Source organism: Tursiops truncatus, chromosome 8 (assembly GCF_011762595.2).
Source record: "Tursiops truncatus isolate mTurTru1 chromosome 8, mTurTru1.mat.Y, whole genome shotgun sequence".
Lineage (NCBI taxonomy): Eukaryota > Metazoa > Chordata > Mammalia > Artiodactyla > Delphinidae > Tursiops > Tursiops truncatus.
Window position 1 is genome coordinate 7,802,119 of NC_047041.1, and position 13,662 is coordinate 7,815,780.

General features: G+C 39.9%; 1 protein-coding gene and 1 long non-coding RNA gene across 5 annotated transcripts in view; one reads left to right on the forward strand and one right to left on the reverse strand.

Annotated features, from left to right (window-relative positions):
• The window catches only part of FAM118B (family with sequence similarity 118 member B), a 46,455-nt gene that overhangs the window by 3,303 nt on the left and 29,490 nt on the right, over window positions 1-13,662 (reverse strand). For all 4 annotated transcript variants that reach the window (XM_019941665.3, XM_019941664.3, XM_019941663.3 and 1 more), the window contains exons 4-6: window positions 7,412-7,639; window positions 4,739-4,867; window positions 3,176-3,461 (exon numbers count right to left, since the gene is read on the reverse strand). In XM_019941665.3, coding sequence (XP_019797224.1) covers window positions 3,176-3,461; window positions 4,739-4,867; window positions 7,412-7,639 — 643 coding nt within the window. The remainder of the gene's footprint in view (window positions 1-3,175; window positions 3,462-4,738; window positions 4,868-7,411; window positions 7,640-13,662) is intronic.
• On the forward strand, window positions 8,047-9,955 carry LOC117313361 (uncharacterized). Its single transcript, XR_012333269.1, has 2 exons — window positions 8,047-8,133; window positions 8,228-9,955. It is a non-coding gene; the product is annotated as an uncharacterized lncRNA (long non-coding RNA).

Consider the following 13,662-nt stretch of genomic DNA (forward strand, 5'->3'; position numbering starts at 1 on the left):
CCAGATGAACCAGTTTTCAGGGCAGAAACAGACACAAAGATGTAGAGAACAAACGTATGGACACCAAGGGGGGAAAGCCGCGGGGGGTGGTGGTGGGATGAATTGGGAGATTGGGATTGACACATCTACACTAATATGTATAAAATAGATAACTAATAAGAACCTGCTGTATAAAAAATAAATAAAATAAAATTCAAAATAAATAAAAGGTTACATTTTAAATTAAAAAAAAAAGGTCCATATGAAAAGAAATCTAAAAAAAAAATACTGGTTATGAAGACTGCAGCCATGTGGGAAAATGTATGATGTATCACTGAATAAAAAAAAGGACCGGGGGCTTCCCTGGTGGCGCAGTGGTTAAGAATCCGCCTGCCAATGCAGGGGACGTGGGTTCGAGCCCTGGTCCGGGAAGATCCCACATGCCGCGAGCAACTGAGCCCATGCACCACAACTACTGAGCCAGTGCTCTAGAGCCCACGAGCCACGACTACTGAAGCCCACGTTCCTAGAGCCCATGCTCTGCAACAAGAGAAGCCACCACAATAAGAAGCCCGCGCACTGCAACGAAGAGTAGCCCCTGCTCGCCACAATTGGAGAAAGCCCACACGCAGCAACAAAGACCTAATGCAGCCAAAAATAAGTTAATTAATTAAAAAAAAAAAAAGTACCAGGAGTGTATGTGTACTTTGTTTACAGCCATGAAGAAATGCACAAGGAAAACTTACCTGAAATATACCAAAGTAACTGCTTCTATTACAGTAATGAATTATAAAAGAATTATTTTCCTTTCCCCATTACTTGGTTTTTCTGAAATAAATGTACCGGGATCCTACAGAATCTTCTGAACCCAAGTAATTCTCACTACGCAAAAGCGAGTACACAGCACAAAGCAAGGCACACAGCAAGAGGCCAGGGTTAAAAAAAGAAAACATCAGCAAAAGACCTCGGACCTCTCATCGGTACTTATCTATAGAGAATCAAAACATAACCACGGATGGAAGGTAAGCTTGACCGGTCTCAAAACAAAAAAGTGTTTTTAACCTAAAACCGCTCTGCTAGATTTTAGATCACAAACTTAGCTGACCATTCTAATAAAGCCCCTGGCCACACTGAAAATCCTTGATTTTTAACAATTCACAATACCTTAATGAGTGATAACTTTGAGAAGAGCTGCTCTGTTAGGAAGCCCATGCAGCTAATGAAAGAGTCTGTGCTGCTCCACAATACTTCTGATGGTTTTTGTCAAGAAAAGACACAGTGTAAGAGGAACAGCTGTCCAGCAGGATTTTGTTCTTTTCCACCCTAGCATCTTCCCCGGGTGGAATAGCTCAGAACGCAGATCAAAAGAAATAAGTAGAGCTTGGCTATGTACTCCTTGCCCAGTGGAAAAAGCCTACTGAGAGTCCTATGTGTGGGCAAACAGCAGAAGAATCTGGAACACTGCAGGACAGCAGAAAACATACCCGCAAGAAAGAATAGCAAATTGTTTTCACAAAAGAGATAAACCAGAAGATTTGTCTTTTTAAGGGTTTTTTAAAAAAGTCTTCTGGAAAAAGGGTAGACCTAGTTTTCAGCGTTCAGTTATGGTGATGCCTTTTACAGACCTTGTTCCATCGAAACACAGCCATGGATAATAAGAGCTTATGGAATTTCTCATCACAGGAGAATTCCACTTGAAGCAATCTGATTCAGAAGAGAAACCTGGGATTGATTATTGGGTATAGGACAATTAAATCAATCTATTAATCTACTAATAGACTAATAAATTAATTAATTAATAGATCAATTTAATCTACTAAATTACCTGTACCTTAACAGGCTCCCTAACATGTATTCAGATTGACAATGAAAATGAATACTGGCACATGACTTTTCAAGAACATATTCTACATACAGCAGGAAAGTTCCTTTGGAACTGTGTGGTGAGTCAGAATGGCCATACCCTGAGGCCCGGCTTTATTCAAACTGAGATTTTAAAAAGCATTCTCCAATTTAGCTATACCAAAAGGTTTTGCATTTTGTAGATTAACTGAGAACTTGCCTGGAGCCATTAATAAACTGAACCTTTTATCCCCATTTGGCTTTCCTGTTAGAATCTGGAGGTAAAATGTCAAGTGAGTGGTACCCCTAACCCCTGACTTTAATTCCACCATAACAGTTTCCAAATAGCATTTTCAAAGTGTGTTTTTTATTTTTCTGTTTATAAAGACAACGCATAATCATAGAAAATGCTAACATAGAAACAAAATATTAAAAAAAACACATTAAATCCTACTTCATAGAGATAACCACAGTTAATTTAGTAAACTTCATTCCAGATATTTCTCATACAAGCATACAAAAATAGACTACATCTACAATTTTGTATGCCAGGGACTGACCATGGTGGCATTTTACAACCTTTTTTTTTTGTCACTCACAGTATTATATCTGACATTATTTTGGCCAGTAAAAGCATTTTTTCTTTTATGGCTTCTTATGTATTTCATCAATTAATAAATGGTGTATTTATAGAATCCCCCATTTTCTGGAACATTTTAGATTGCTTCCAATTTTTGCCATTTATCGACAACACTGATTACATCCCTACACTTGTATCTTTGTGCAACTGTGTAGTATAATTGTGCAAGTATCCCGTGATCTCCTTAGGAGAAACTTCTCCTGAGATAAATTGTATCAAGTGGGATTTCTGGGTCAAAGGTTTTAAACTTCTGAACATATTCCAAATATCCCCTTCAGAAAAGTTGTACTAACTTTACCTTTTCACCAATACTACATGAATGTATTCCTTTCCTCACGGCCTTAGGAGAAACTTCTCCTAAGATAAACTGTATCAAGTGGGATTTCTGGGTCAAAGGTTTTAAACGTCGGAACATATTCCAAATTTCCCCTTCAGAAAAGTTGTACTAACTTTATCTTCTCACCAATACTACATGAATGTATTTATTCCTTTCCTTATGGCCTTAGCCGAAAGGGAGTTATCATTCTTCTCTATTTTGAAATCTAAATTCTAATTGCATTTCGCTGATTAATCTGAAGACTAACCGCCATCTCCCTTCATAATCTGGTTAGGATTATATTCCTCATCTTGGTGATGACTTTACCCACCACAAACACATAAGAGGCTGAAGAGCGGTTGCCCTCCGACCCCTCTCAGTCTCAAAACGCATCTTACCTGACCTTCCCCTTGTGGAGATCTCACATGTCAGTCGCTTGAAATACTCTGGAAGGTCAGCATATTCATTTCCATAGGAGATGACTTTAATCCCTTTGTCCAGCATGTTTTCTCGAAGCTTCTTGAACTCGTCCACATCTCCTCTCCGAACCAGCATGAAATGTTCTAAGTCAGATTTGTGCTTGACAGCCTCCAGAAAAAGGGCTTGGAAAGTGGTGTCATCCACAGTCCAGCCACAGCCCAGGAAAAGGAACGACTTGTTTTCATAGAGCTTCTGAATCTCTCTCTTGTAGGAAAAGAAACATATTAATGACACGTGAAGACATGTCTGAAACAAGAGTCAACAAGGTCATAACTGCTGCATTTAGCAGACTGTGATGAGCGATTAACCAGCATTTAAGAGGGGAGATGCATCCCCGTGAAGGAGTCTGACCTCCTCATTGTTTATTATTGTAACTTGATGACTGTCCTAAAATTGTATCTTTACCTGGAATTCTCCTGCAGGCTCTCTATTCAGGGTCTCACTGGTCTATGCCTTACAGTTTATTTTTTAGATCTATGTGCCCAGAGGCCATAAGGCAATGAGTAGTCTTCAGTATAGCTTACTCTTCCCATTTTCTTGAGCATATCTGCCTTTTTTGCTTAACAGAATAAGCCGTGGATAACTAGAGAATTCCATCACCAGATGTGCTCAAAGAAAGCCTGACACTTAGAATATTAATATATACATGTGTGTATACATTTATATACGTGTGTGTGTGTGTATATATATATATATATATATCTCACACACTACACATATATAAATATAAAAATATTAGAAATGATAGTGATGACAGATGCAGCTATAACACATGTCAGGGAAAGAACAGGTGAAAAAAGGTCCCCTTATGCTTCAGAAAACATCACATTTTCTTGGTCTTTTTTCACAAAGAAAGCCTCCATTTTATCACCCTATCCAAATTTTTCTCTATGTTTTCCAGTGAGCAATAAGTGAATAAGTGTGATGATTCAATATAAAACCACCACCATTTATATAAAATCTCTTTAGAATGTACGCCCTAGTAGTGACTGGTCAGTGAACAGCTGCATAAACTAGTTTTGGCATAGAGAGGGCCATTAACACTATATATACCAAACGATGAAGGGCAGTAAGTCTTCTCTGTATGTGAAAATGACACCAATAACAGAGTGCCATCTGCTGGGTGTCAATCAAGAACAAAGTAAAACCTCAGAGTTTGACACCTGAAGAGATGTCTGACATTTCCAAAGATGGCATGTACACCCACAAGTTAAGAAGCACAGGAAAGAATGCTTGGCCTTCCTTTTTTTTTTTTTTTCCACCTTGCCATATGGCACGTGGGATCTTAGCTCCCCGACCAGGGACAGAACCCAAGCCCCTTGCATTGGAAGCACAGAGTCTTAACCACTGGACCCCCAGGGAAGTCCCGGCCTTCCAATTTTCATTAATGAGAAGAAACTGTTATCCCTGGAAGACCAGTGGTGTATTTAGAGGTTTCCCAGGGAGGCTTTCCCGAGAGCGGCAAGGTCAGCACCACTCACCATAACTTCAGTGTTCCTGAGCACATTCTGATAGCCAGCTGGGTGAAGGACAATGCCACTAGGGTTGGTGTAGACCCCATGGATGTGCAAGACGCTCAGCTTCCGCTTCTCCTGAGCCCACTCGAGGACCTGCACAACACAAACACAGCTCAGCCAGGCGGGCAGGGCTGAGCACTTGCTTCAAGGTCCCAGTGGGCAAGAGGTTCTTCTGAGGACTAGGCTTCTGACATAACTCTCCAGCTTCCCGATACTACAGGCTAAGGATGTGGCCACCCGACGTGGCCTCCCTTTCTACTTCAGGCATGACTGTTAGGAATGAGGGCAGCAAGTCGGGTGCCCTCAAACAAATTAGAATTTGTTTGTCCTAATTTGCAGGAACCACAGGGCTCTTTCCACTGGTGACATACATGACAGCTCTGGATGACCATTTCAGGAAGGATCCCCGAGAGGTCAAACCTTGTATCGATGCCCTGGTCTAGTCCCCTTTCACACTTACTCCAGGCTTGGCCATATGGCTTGCTTTAGCCAACGGGGCATTAGCAGACAAGAGCAGAAGCTTGGAAAACGTTGGCACAATGAGTCTTCTTCCTCTTTTGCTGCTTGTGGAACCCAGCTACCATGTGAAGAAGCCCGATGGCCCAGCGACTGCCTGCACCAACAGACACGCAAGCAAGGCCATCTACCACCACCTAGTCTGGCCCCCAGAGGACTGCAGCCATGTGTGTCACTTGCAAAACCGGCAGAACTGTCCAGCTGAGCCGATCAGCCCAGCTCAAGTAGCAAATTCACATTATCACGGGCAAATAAAACATTGTTTTAAACCACAAAGTTTTCAGGGTGATTTCTTGTGCAGCAATTGATAAGCGATAAAAGAATCACTTCAGTCACCTCTGAGTTACTTAAAAGGCTACCAGTGAAGAACGATTATTTAGATGACAGTGATAGTAAGGGCCAACTGGATCCCATGTTTCCATTTTCCCAAGGACTTGAGACAGTATAAATTTATTTTTAACATTCTAGAGAAATAAGGTATGGATTAGGGTAAAACAGTCAGGAGGCACAGAGATTTAGAATTAGAGTATTACCAGGCTCTATTCTGACTGCCAGTCAATGGCTTTAACCCTTAAACTTCAATACTGCCCCTAATGTGGACTAAAATACAAAGCAAATCTTGAGACTCCAGGGTGAAAATGAGAAGGAAAATTTCAAGTCTGATTGATACCCATAACTTTAAAAAGGCCCTTATGCTTTTGATGCTGGTCACGATCTTTGGAGATTGTATCAGAAACAGCATGGAAGCTGTTTCTTGCCATTCATTTTTAAATTTCATTCAACCATTTATAAATTCAAAAAATATTTACTGAGCACCTACTATGTACCCAGTACTATCTTAGACATTAGGGTAAGAAGGGCTGACATGGTTCCTGTCCAAATGGGGTTGCTATTCCTCTGGGGCAAACAGGCAGAAAACAAACAAACCAAGATGAAAATGGAAAGTTATATCAAGTGCTTCATTGAAAATACGAACCAAAAAATAAGGTGGGTCCTTTCTTAATTAGGATGGTCAGAGAAGACCTCTCAGAGGAAGTGATTCGTAAGTGAAGACTTACAGGTGAAGAAGGAGCTGGCCATACAAAGCATGGAGGCAGCAGGTGGAAAACACTCCAGCCAGAGAAAACCAGTCTTTTCGGCACCATTTCTCTAAATTGGATTTCCTTTTACGACTCGACTTCAAGGTCAGCAAAATCACAAGACTGGCATTATAGCTACTGCTCTGAGAGGCAGTAATGTGACATGAGTGCCCGTGGGGGAGTCATTTGTCTCTTCAAACTCTACTTAGCTGGGTTCCAAGTGGGACACAAAGGCAGGCTCCCAGGAAAACGAAGTATGAAGGCAAATTACAAACACTACAGGGCAGGACAAATGAGACCCTGTGGCGGTTTATAATCTGTTTGGTCCCCCCCCCCCCCTTCTTCAATCATTACGTCTCTGACACCTTTTTATGGCAATGAAAACATTTTCCCTTTTATGGCTCCAGTGTATTTCATCAATTAAATGGTGTTATCTATAGAATGTCCCATTGGTGCTAGATTTCAAATTACAACCTCTGGTGACCATTCTAATAAAAGCCTTCTCTCATTAGATGACACAGATGGACATCTGTAATTCCATATTATGGGAGATGGCGTAGGTATAGTATGGGCTACATTAAAAAAAGAAGTCTGCTGAGGTGTCCTTTGAATACTAATCTCAACCCAGCTGTCATTTGGCTTGAAACGGGCTCTCCAGACATCAAAAAGTAGCTTTCGTACATTTCCAACAGATGCCGTGAACAATATATCCTAACAGAGAACTCTAAATCAATACTGCACCCACCTGATATTATCTAGTGTTAAAAGATTTACATCTCACAGTTCAAATGGCTTCCTATAATCTTGCTTAAAATCGGATGAAACTGTCAAAACTCACAGAACTGAACACTTTTAAGATCTGTACTTTTAAATGTACATTGATCTTTATCTCAAAAAACTAAAATCCAACTAGGGATAACAGTCTCCCTTTCTACTTCTCCATAAATGCCAGTACTATACAATATCCCAACCAGAAAACAGTATTTCTCATGAGGATACAATCCACTGGCCTGAAGAGATAAACTAATCCTTTACTTTTTACCTTCTTCTCATCAGTAAGGTCAAGGGATTCAAGTTGTTTTCCCTGATCTGCTGCATACAGTTCCAGGAGATTGTCAAAATTTGTAGTTAATACCAGGGCTCCATTTTCCATCAGGTGGAGAACTGACTGAAGTAGCTGTTTACCAGAATCTTCCATCTTTGACTCCAAGTCATCAAATACTTCATATAAACAGTCCTTGAAAAATGTGGATCGAACATTACTAGTACGCTGGGGAGGGATATAAGAGAGATAAGTTAGTTCTAGCATTTTGGTAGGTCATTTGTTTTCATTAAATAACAGCAACATTTTGAAGAGTGCTTTGCACTTATACTGTCTCTGGGACTTCCCTGGCGGTCCAGTGGTTAAGACTCTGTGCTTCCACTGCAGGAGACACGGGTTTGATCCCTGGACGGGGAACTAAGATCCCACATGCCGCGCAGCATGGCCAAAATATTAAAAAAAGAAAGAAGTAAAATACTGTCTCCCTCACAGGGTTCTAATAAGGAAAACAGGAGCATACATGCCAGCTGCCAGCTCAACGCTTTAGCACGCAGCAAGTGATCCACACTATTACATCATATGCAAAGAAGCACACGCTCTCTAAATAGGCATTTTTATAGAATGAAGAAGATGGGCATGGCGAGGAGAGGTGACTACTGTCCAGACCAAAGGAAAACTGGGGCAGAAAGCACAGCTCCAACTACCCTTTAAGCAGGCCTCAGGTAAGAATACTTTCTGTTAAACTTTCTGTATCTAGGGCATAACCACTAAAAGACAGCTCTAAATGTGGTTTAATATGTCTTTTTCTAATCCTAGGTGCTTTCTACAGATGCTGATGGATTTAGGACAGACTGCTTACCTTCCCCCTGCCTGTTTTTTCCCTGGTATAATTCAGCCACTTGTTTACAAGGCTGCTAGGGAGAATATTCAGTACATGATAATGGTTACCAAAAATCTTTATTTTGCAACTGTTAAAAATACCAAAACTAATCAGTTCTGAACAGACTCCCTAATTTCTTAACAAATGGTTCATTTAGATAACTGTTTTCCCGGGTTTGTTTTGAATACTACATGTAAATATCCCTGAGAGCTAATGAGGAAATATAATACCAATCTCAAGTGGGAAGTTGGCTTTCTAACTTAAAAGGCAAAGTGATCCCTAGGACAAAAGGAATTTGAAACAGGAAAGTAACTATGCAGTGTGCTACGACAAATACCTGATCCCTATCTTATTCTTGCAACAGCATTCCAGTAGATAATATCTAAGCAGGAATCAGTTCTTAAAGGCCCCATTATTCCCCATTCAAACTCCAAGTAACTGCAATTAGCTGCTAGATAGCAGACTAGCCATAATCCTCCTGTTATCCTCAAAGTAGTCTCCCTACCCTCCTGGTTTGCCTTGTATACCTTTCTAATAGCACTATGCGCCGATAAAGATCTGTTTCCACAGAACCAGGTAAGTAGATTCATAAAGCACACTTCAATTTGCCAAATGTGCTTCCTATTTTTTTCAAAGTATTTTATAAAATTATCCATTTTTTCATTATACCTTCCAAGTGAACGGTAAATTATTTTCACAGGAGAAAAATGAGAGCACAGAGGTGAAACAGTACCTCTGCCTGGTGATGACACACCCAGAAGTTTGTCTAGCTCTGTCGATCGCTGTTCTCTGCTACATTTACCACAAGGCAGGCTTCTCACTGTACCCTGTTGTCAGTGGGCTCAGACTCCTTTCTAGGGCTAACTAGATGGAACAGCCCACGATTTATGTGGCTAAGAATGTGGGTGACGTTTTTCAACTTCTGTCCGCTCTCTTTACATCATGGCATAAATTATTACGTCACATATTAGCAGACCACAGGCAACCAAGTAGGGACTCTAACACTTAATCAGAATGAACAATCTGATCAGAAACGAACAGTGAAGAAACTGAATTTCACTACATGCAAGAGTCAACTACTATTGAATGCCAGGCACTGTTCTAGATTTGTTATAAAAAATATGGTGCCCCTTTAACGTCCATCAACATTACGATCCATGTACCCTATAATCTTGCAATCTCATTTCTGGGAATATATCCCACAGACGTAACTGCAAACAAATAAAATGACATATGCAACATTATCACTGCTCTGTTCCCTGTGACAGTAAAAGACTGGAAATAAGCCAAGTATCCATACACAGGAAACTGGTATGGAAAGATGTCCAGGATATACTGTCACGTAAAACAAACAAGTACACGTCAGTATGTCTAGAATGCTACCTGTTGACATGGGGGTGGAAGCAATGAAATAAGAATAAATAGAATCCCATGTGCTTGTTTTTACAGAAAAGAACACTGGAAGGACACTCAAAAAGAGTGGTGACCAACTGGGGGCAAGTCGGGGAAAGGAGGTAGACAGAGCCATGGGTGCGAGTGAGATGCCATGATGGAAGTACACCTTTTATATCATTTTGTATTTGTGCAGTGTGTATAAACAATACAACACCCATTCAAAAAATGAAAATTAAGTTTAAAATTAAAGAATACGGTGACTTTAAGAACTTCCTCATCTTTCATACCCTCATTTTGTACTCTGATTCACACACACGGTTAAACAACACTAATAAGCCAGCACCAGTTTAGTTATCATGCACACAGATAAAAACACCTGGGTATACGAACAGGTAAGCGTGGGTGTGCGATATACTTCCTTGCTTCTAAGAAAAGAAATACAAAAGGTTAAATAAAGTCTGGAAATAAAAGTCATGAGCCACTTATTTTAGCTAACTATCTCTGGGTCCTCTTTCAGTTATTACATTTTGCATATCAACACAGGCAGGAAGGAAAGCGGCTTCTATAGCTGCATCGATTTCCTCAGACTTAAAATCAACTTCTTCTCTCTTGAAACAGGTGACCCTAGAACTCAATTTCCCACAAATGGCCTCTCTAAGTAAAGACAGAAGAATGAAAACAAACAAGGAGGTTCCAAGGTCAAAAGGAAATGCCAAACTCCCACACATATTTATGGACATTTTCTCATTCATTTAAAACAGTGAACTGAATCCAATGTTGCTTCATTTCCTCCTACCCTGTAACTCCCATCCTTCTGATCCCAGACATAGTAAAAACTACAAAAAAAATCCTGACTCATTTTCACCAAGGTTATTAACATTTACAGTGCATTTACTACGTGCCAGACGCTTCCCATACATCTTCTCACTTATTTTTCAAGTGGGATACGTAGCATTATCCCAGTTTTACAGGTGCAAAATTAGATTCTGAGACCTTAAGTGATTTGCCCAGGGTTCCAGTGCCTTTAAAAATGGCACAGTCTTTCCGGTTCTGAAACCCAAAATTTTTGCAATGGCATTTCCCTACTGTAAGAAACTGGCTCAGTAGATGGGCCTATTAACCCTGTCATGTTACTGTTGTTTGTTAGATTCTTAAAAAATAAACCAAAAAAACCAACAACAAAAAAACCCAAAAAAGGACATTTTCAAAGACACACAAAAGTAAAAAGGAGAGTATTATCTCTCCCCGCTTCCACAGTGCTCCCCCCAACCCCCCTGCTCCCAAGTACCAATTTCAACAATTATCACACATGGCCAATCCTGTTTAACCTAAACTCCCCTCCACCATATCCCACCCCCTTCACTGAATTTTTTCTGAAGGAATTCCCAGGCATCGTATCATTCAGACACTTCAACAGTTTCCTTAAAGATAAGGATTCCCATTTACATATAGAAAACAGTCTGCAAAACCACTATCACACCTAAAAAAATGCAATAATATTAATTCCTTAATAGCAAATACTCAGAGAGTCTTCATATTTCCCCAAATGTGTGTTATGTGTGTGTCTCTCTTTTAAGCCTTTGGGTTGCCTGTATTTTTTCCTTACATATCCCCTATTGGAGTGGTTTTCAAAATGTGGCCCATGGATCCCATGGATTCCTAAGATTCTTTTTTTTTTTTAAAATAATTTATTTCTTTACTTATTTATTTTTGGCTGCGTTGGGTCTTCGTTGCTGCGCGCGGGCTTTCTGTAGTTGCGGTGAGCAGGGGCCACTCTTCATTGCGGTGCGCGGGCTTCTCATTGCAGTGGCTTCTCTTGCTGTGCAGCACAGGCTCTAGGCGCGCGGGCTTCAGTAGTTGCGGCTTGTGGGCTCAGTATTTGTGGCTCACGGCCTCTAGAGCGCAGGCTCAGTAGTTGTGGCACACGGGCTTAGTTGCTCCGTGGCATGTGGGATCTTCCTGGACCAGGGCTCGAACCCATGTCCCCTGCATTGGCAGGTGGATTCTTAACCACTGTGCCACCAGGGAAGCCCTCCTAAGATTCTTTAAGGGGTCTGCAAAGTCAAAATTATCTTCATAATGGTATTAAGGCGATATTTGTCTTTCAAACTGTATTAATATTTACACTGATGGTACAAAAGCAATGGCAGGTAAAACTGCTGGTGCCTTGGCATGAATCAGGACACAGGCACAGTGGAACCCAGCTGTGCCAGTAATCACAGTAGTACTCTTCACTACCAAAGACTTACAGTAAGAAAAGAATGCCAGTTTCACTTAAGAATGTCCTGTAAAATGAAGCAGTAAAAATTATTAATTGTACTAAATACTGACCCTCAAGTACTAATTGTAATATTCTGTGTAAAGAAAAACAGGAAGTACACACAAAGCACTTCCCACTCTGATGGGGTCTTGAGGCCAGACACTCTCGTGATTATTTTGAGTTTTAAACTGAACTAGCCACCTTTTTTTCATCAAACATCATTTTTACTTGAAAGAATGACTGGCAGACAAACTATGATTATTCAGAGTATTCTCAGCATTCTTGTAAAAATAAATGAAGTGAGCCTGTCATTTCGAGGAAGAACTAGCCAACGATCGCTGCCATTGTTGCCAATGATGAAAGCTGAGCTTTCAAGCAAAAATCAGATTTTTAGAAAACTTTTATCTGCCACCATGAGCTTGACAGCTTCCAAATACCTTTGTGATGAGACTGGTGGTGATATTAATGGATGCAATTTTTTTGGATGGTGTAATGAAATGTGTCAAAATCTAGAAGATACGTACACCTCAGTGAAGCAGTATTTTCCCAATGGGTAATGTTACAAAACTGTGCATGGGTAGAAGATGGATCATGGATCTTAATGCAACAGCATAAGGGAAGTTCAGATTCCATATCACCAATAACATGGATATGATCTGATATCAGATTCTTTATGGCTATTAATCTTTAGGAAGCCATCACTTACTGAATTTTTGGTGTAGTATCAACAACGAGTATCTACATTATCCAAAAAGACTATTAAAATACTTTTCTCTTTTCCAAGTATGTACCTGTAAGCCCTGATTTTTTTGTATAGTCAAACCAAAACCTCACAAAGACACCTGACTGACTACGTAAAGCTGATATGAGAATCCATTTTCAATTAAGCCAGACATTGAAGAGATTTGCAAAACGTGAAATGATACCGCTCTTCTCACTAATTTATTTTTGTTTTTGGAAAATATAGTTGCTTTTGATAAGCACGTTGTTTATGTTAGCATGTAACAGGCTTATTATTATTTTTAAACGAATTTAACATTTAAAAAATGTCTCAGTTTTAATTTTCAATACAGTGAATATGAATAGACATAACCCACATAAATAAGAGCTGTTTGAGATTCTCAATTAGGCGTATATAGGGGTCTTGAGACCAAAAAGTTTGATAATTGCTACTCTATTGGAACTGACACTATGACTACACTTTAAGGTGAATACTAAATCTTCATCCAAAGATAATTAGTGACTCCAGTTTGATGTTTGGTTAGTATACATTTATTGACACTGACTTTAAATCCTCTCACTACTTTCAATCATAACTAACCCACCTAGCAAGGTCATGCTTTCTAGTCTCAGGAGACCTTTTCAAAGGATGAATCAAGGGTCCAGCCAAGTGGCACGGCACCATGCAGACAAGACTTGCTGGACTAATACGGCACTCTTTGTCCTCATGAGCTCTTTCTTTCTTTTTTCCCCCAGAAAGACAACATTTTTATTACCGGGCTGACACACTTCTTTAATACTTTTCCCTTATATTTTGGGTCTATATACTCTTTAATTACCTTTTTATATGACAACAATTCTGTATTTGTTTGAACATTAAAAAATTATGCTTTAAAAAAAAAAAAAAAAAATTATGCTTTCTTCTTCTTTTCTCTCAAGTGTACTTAGCAGATATTAACACAGCCACCCTCATTTTCATTGACTACTGTTTGAATC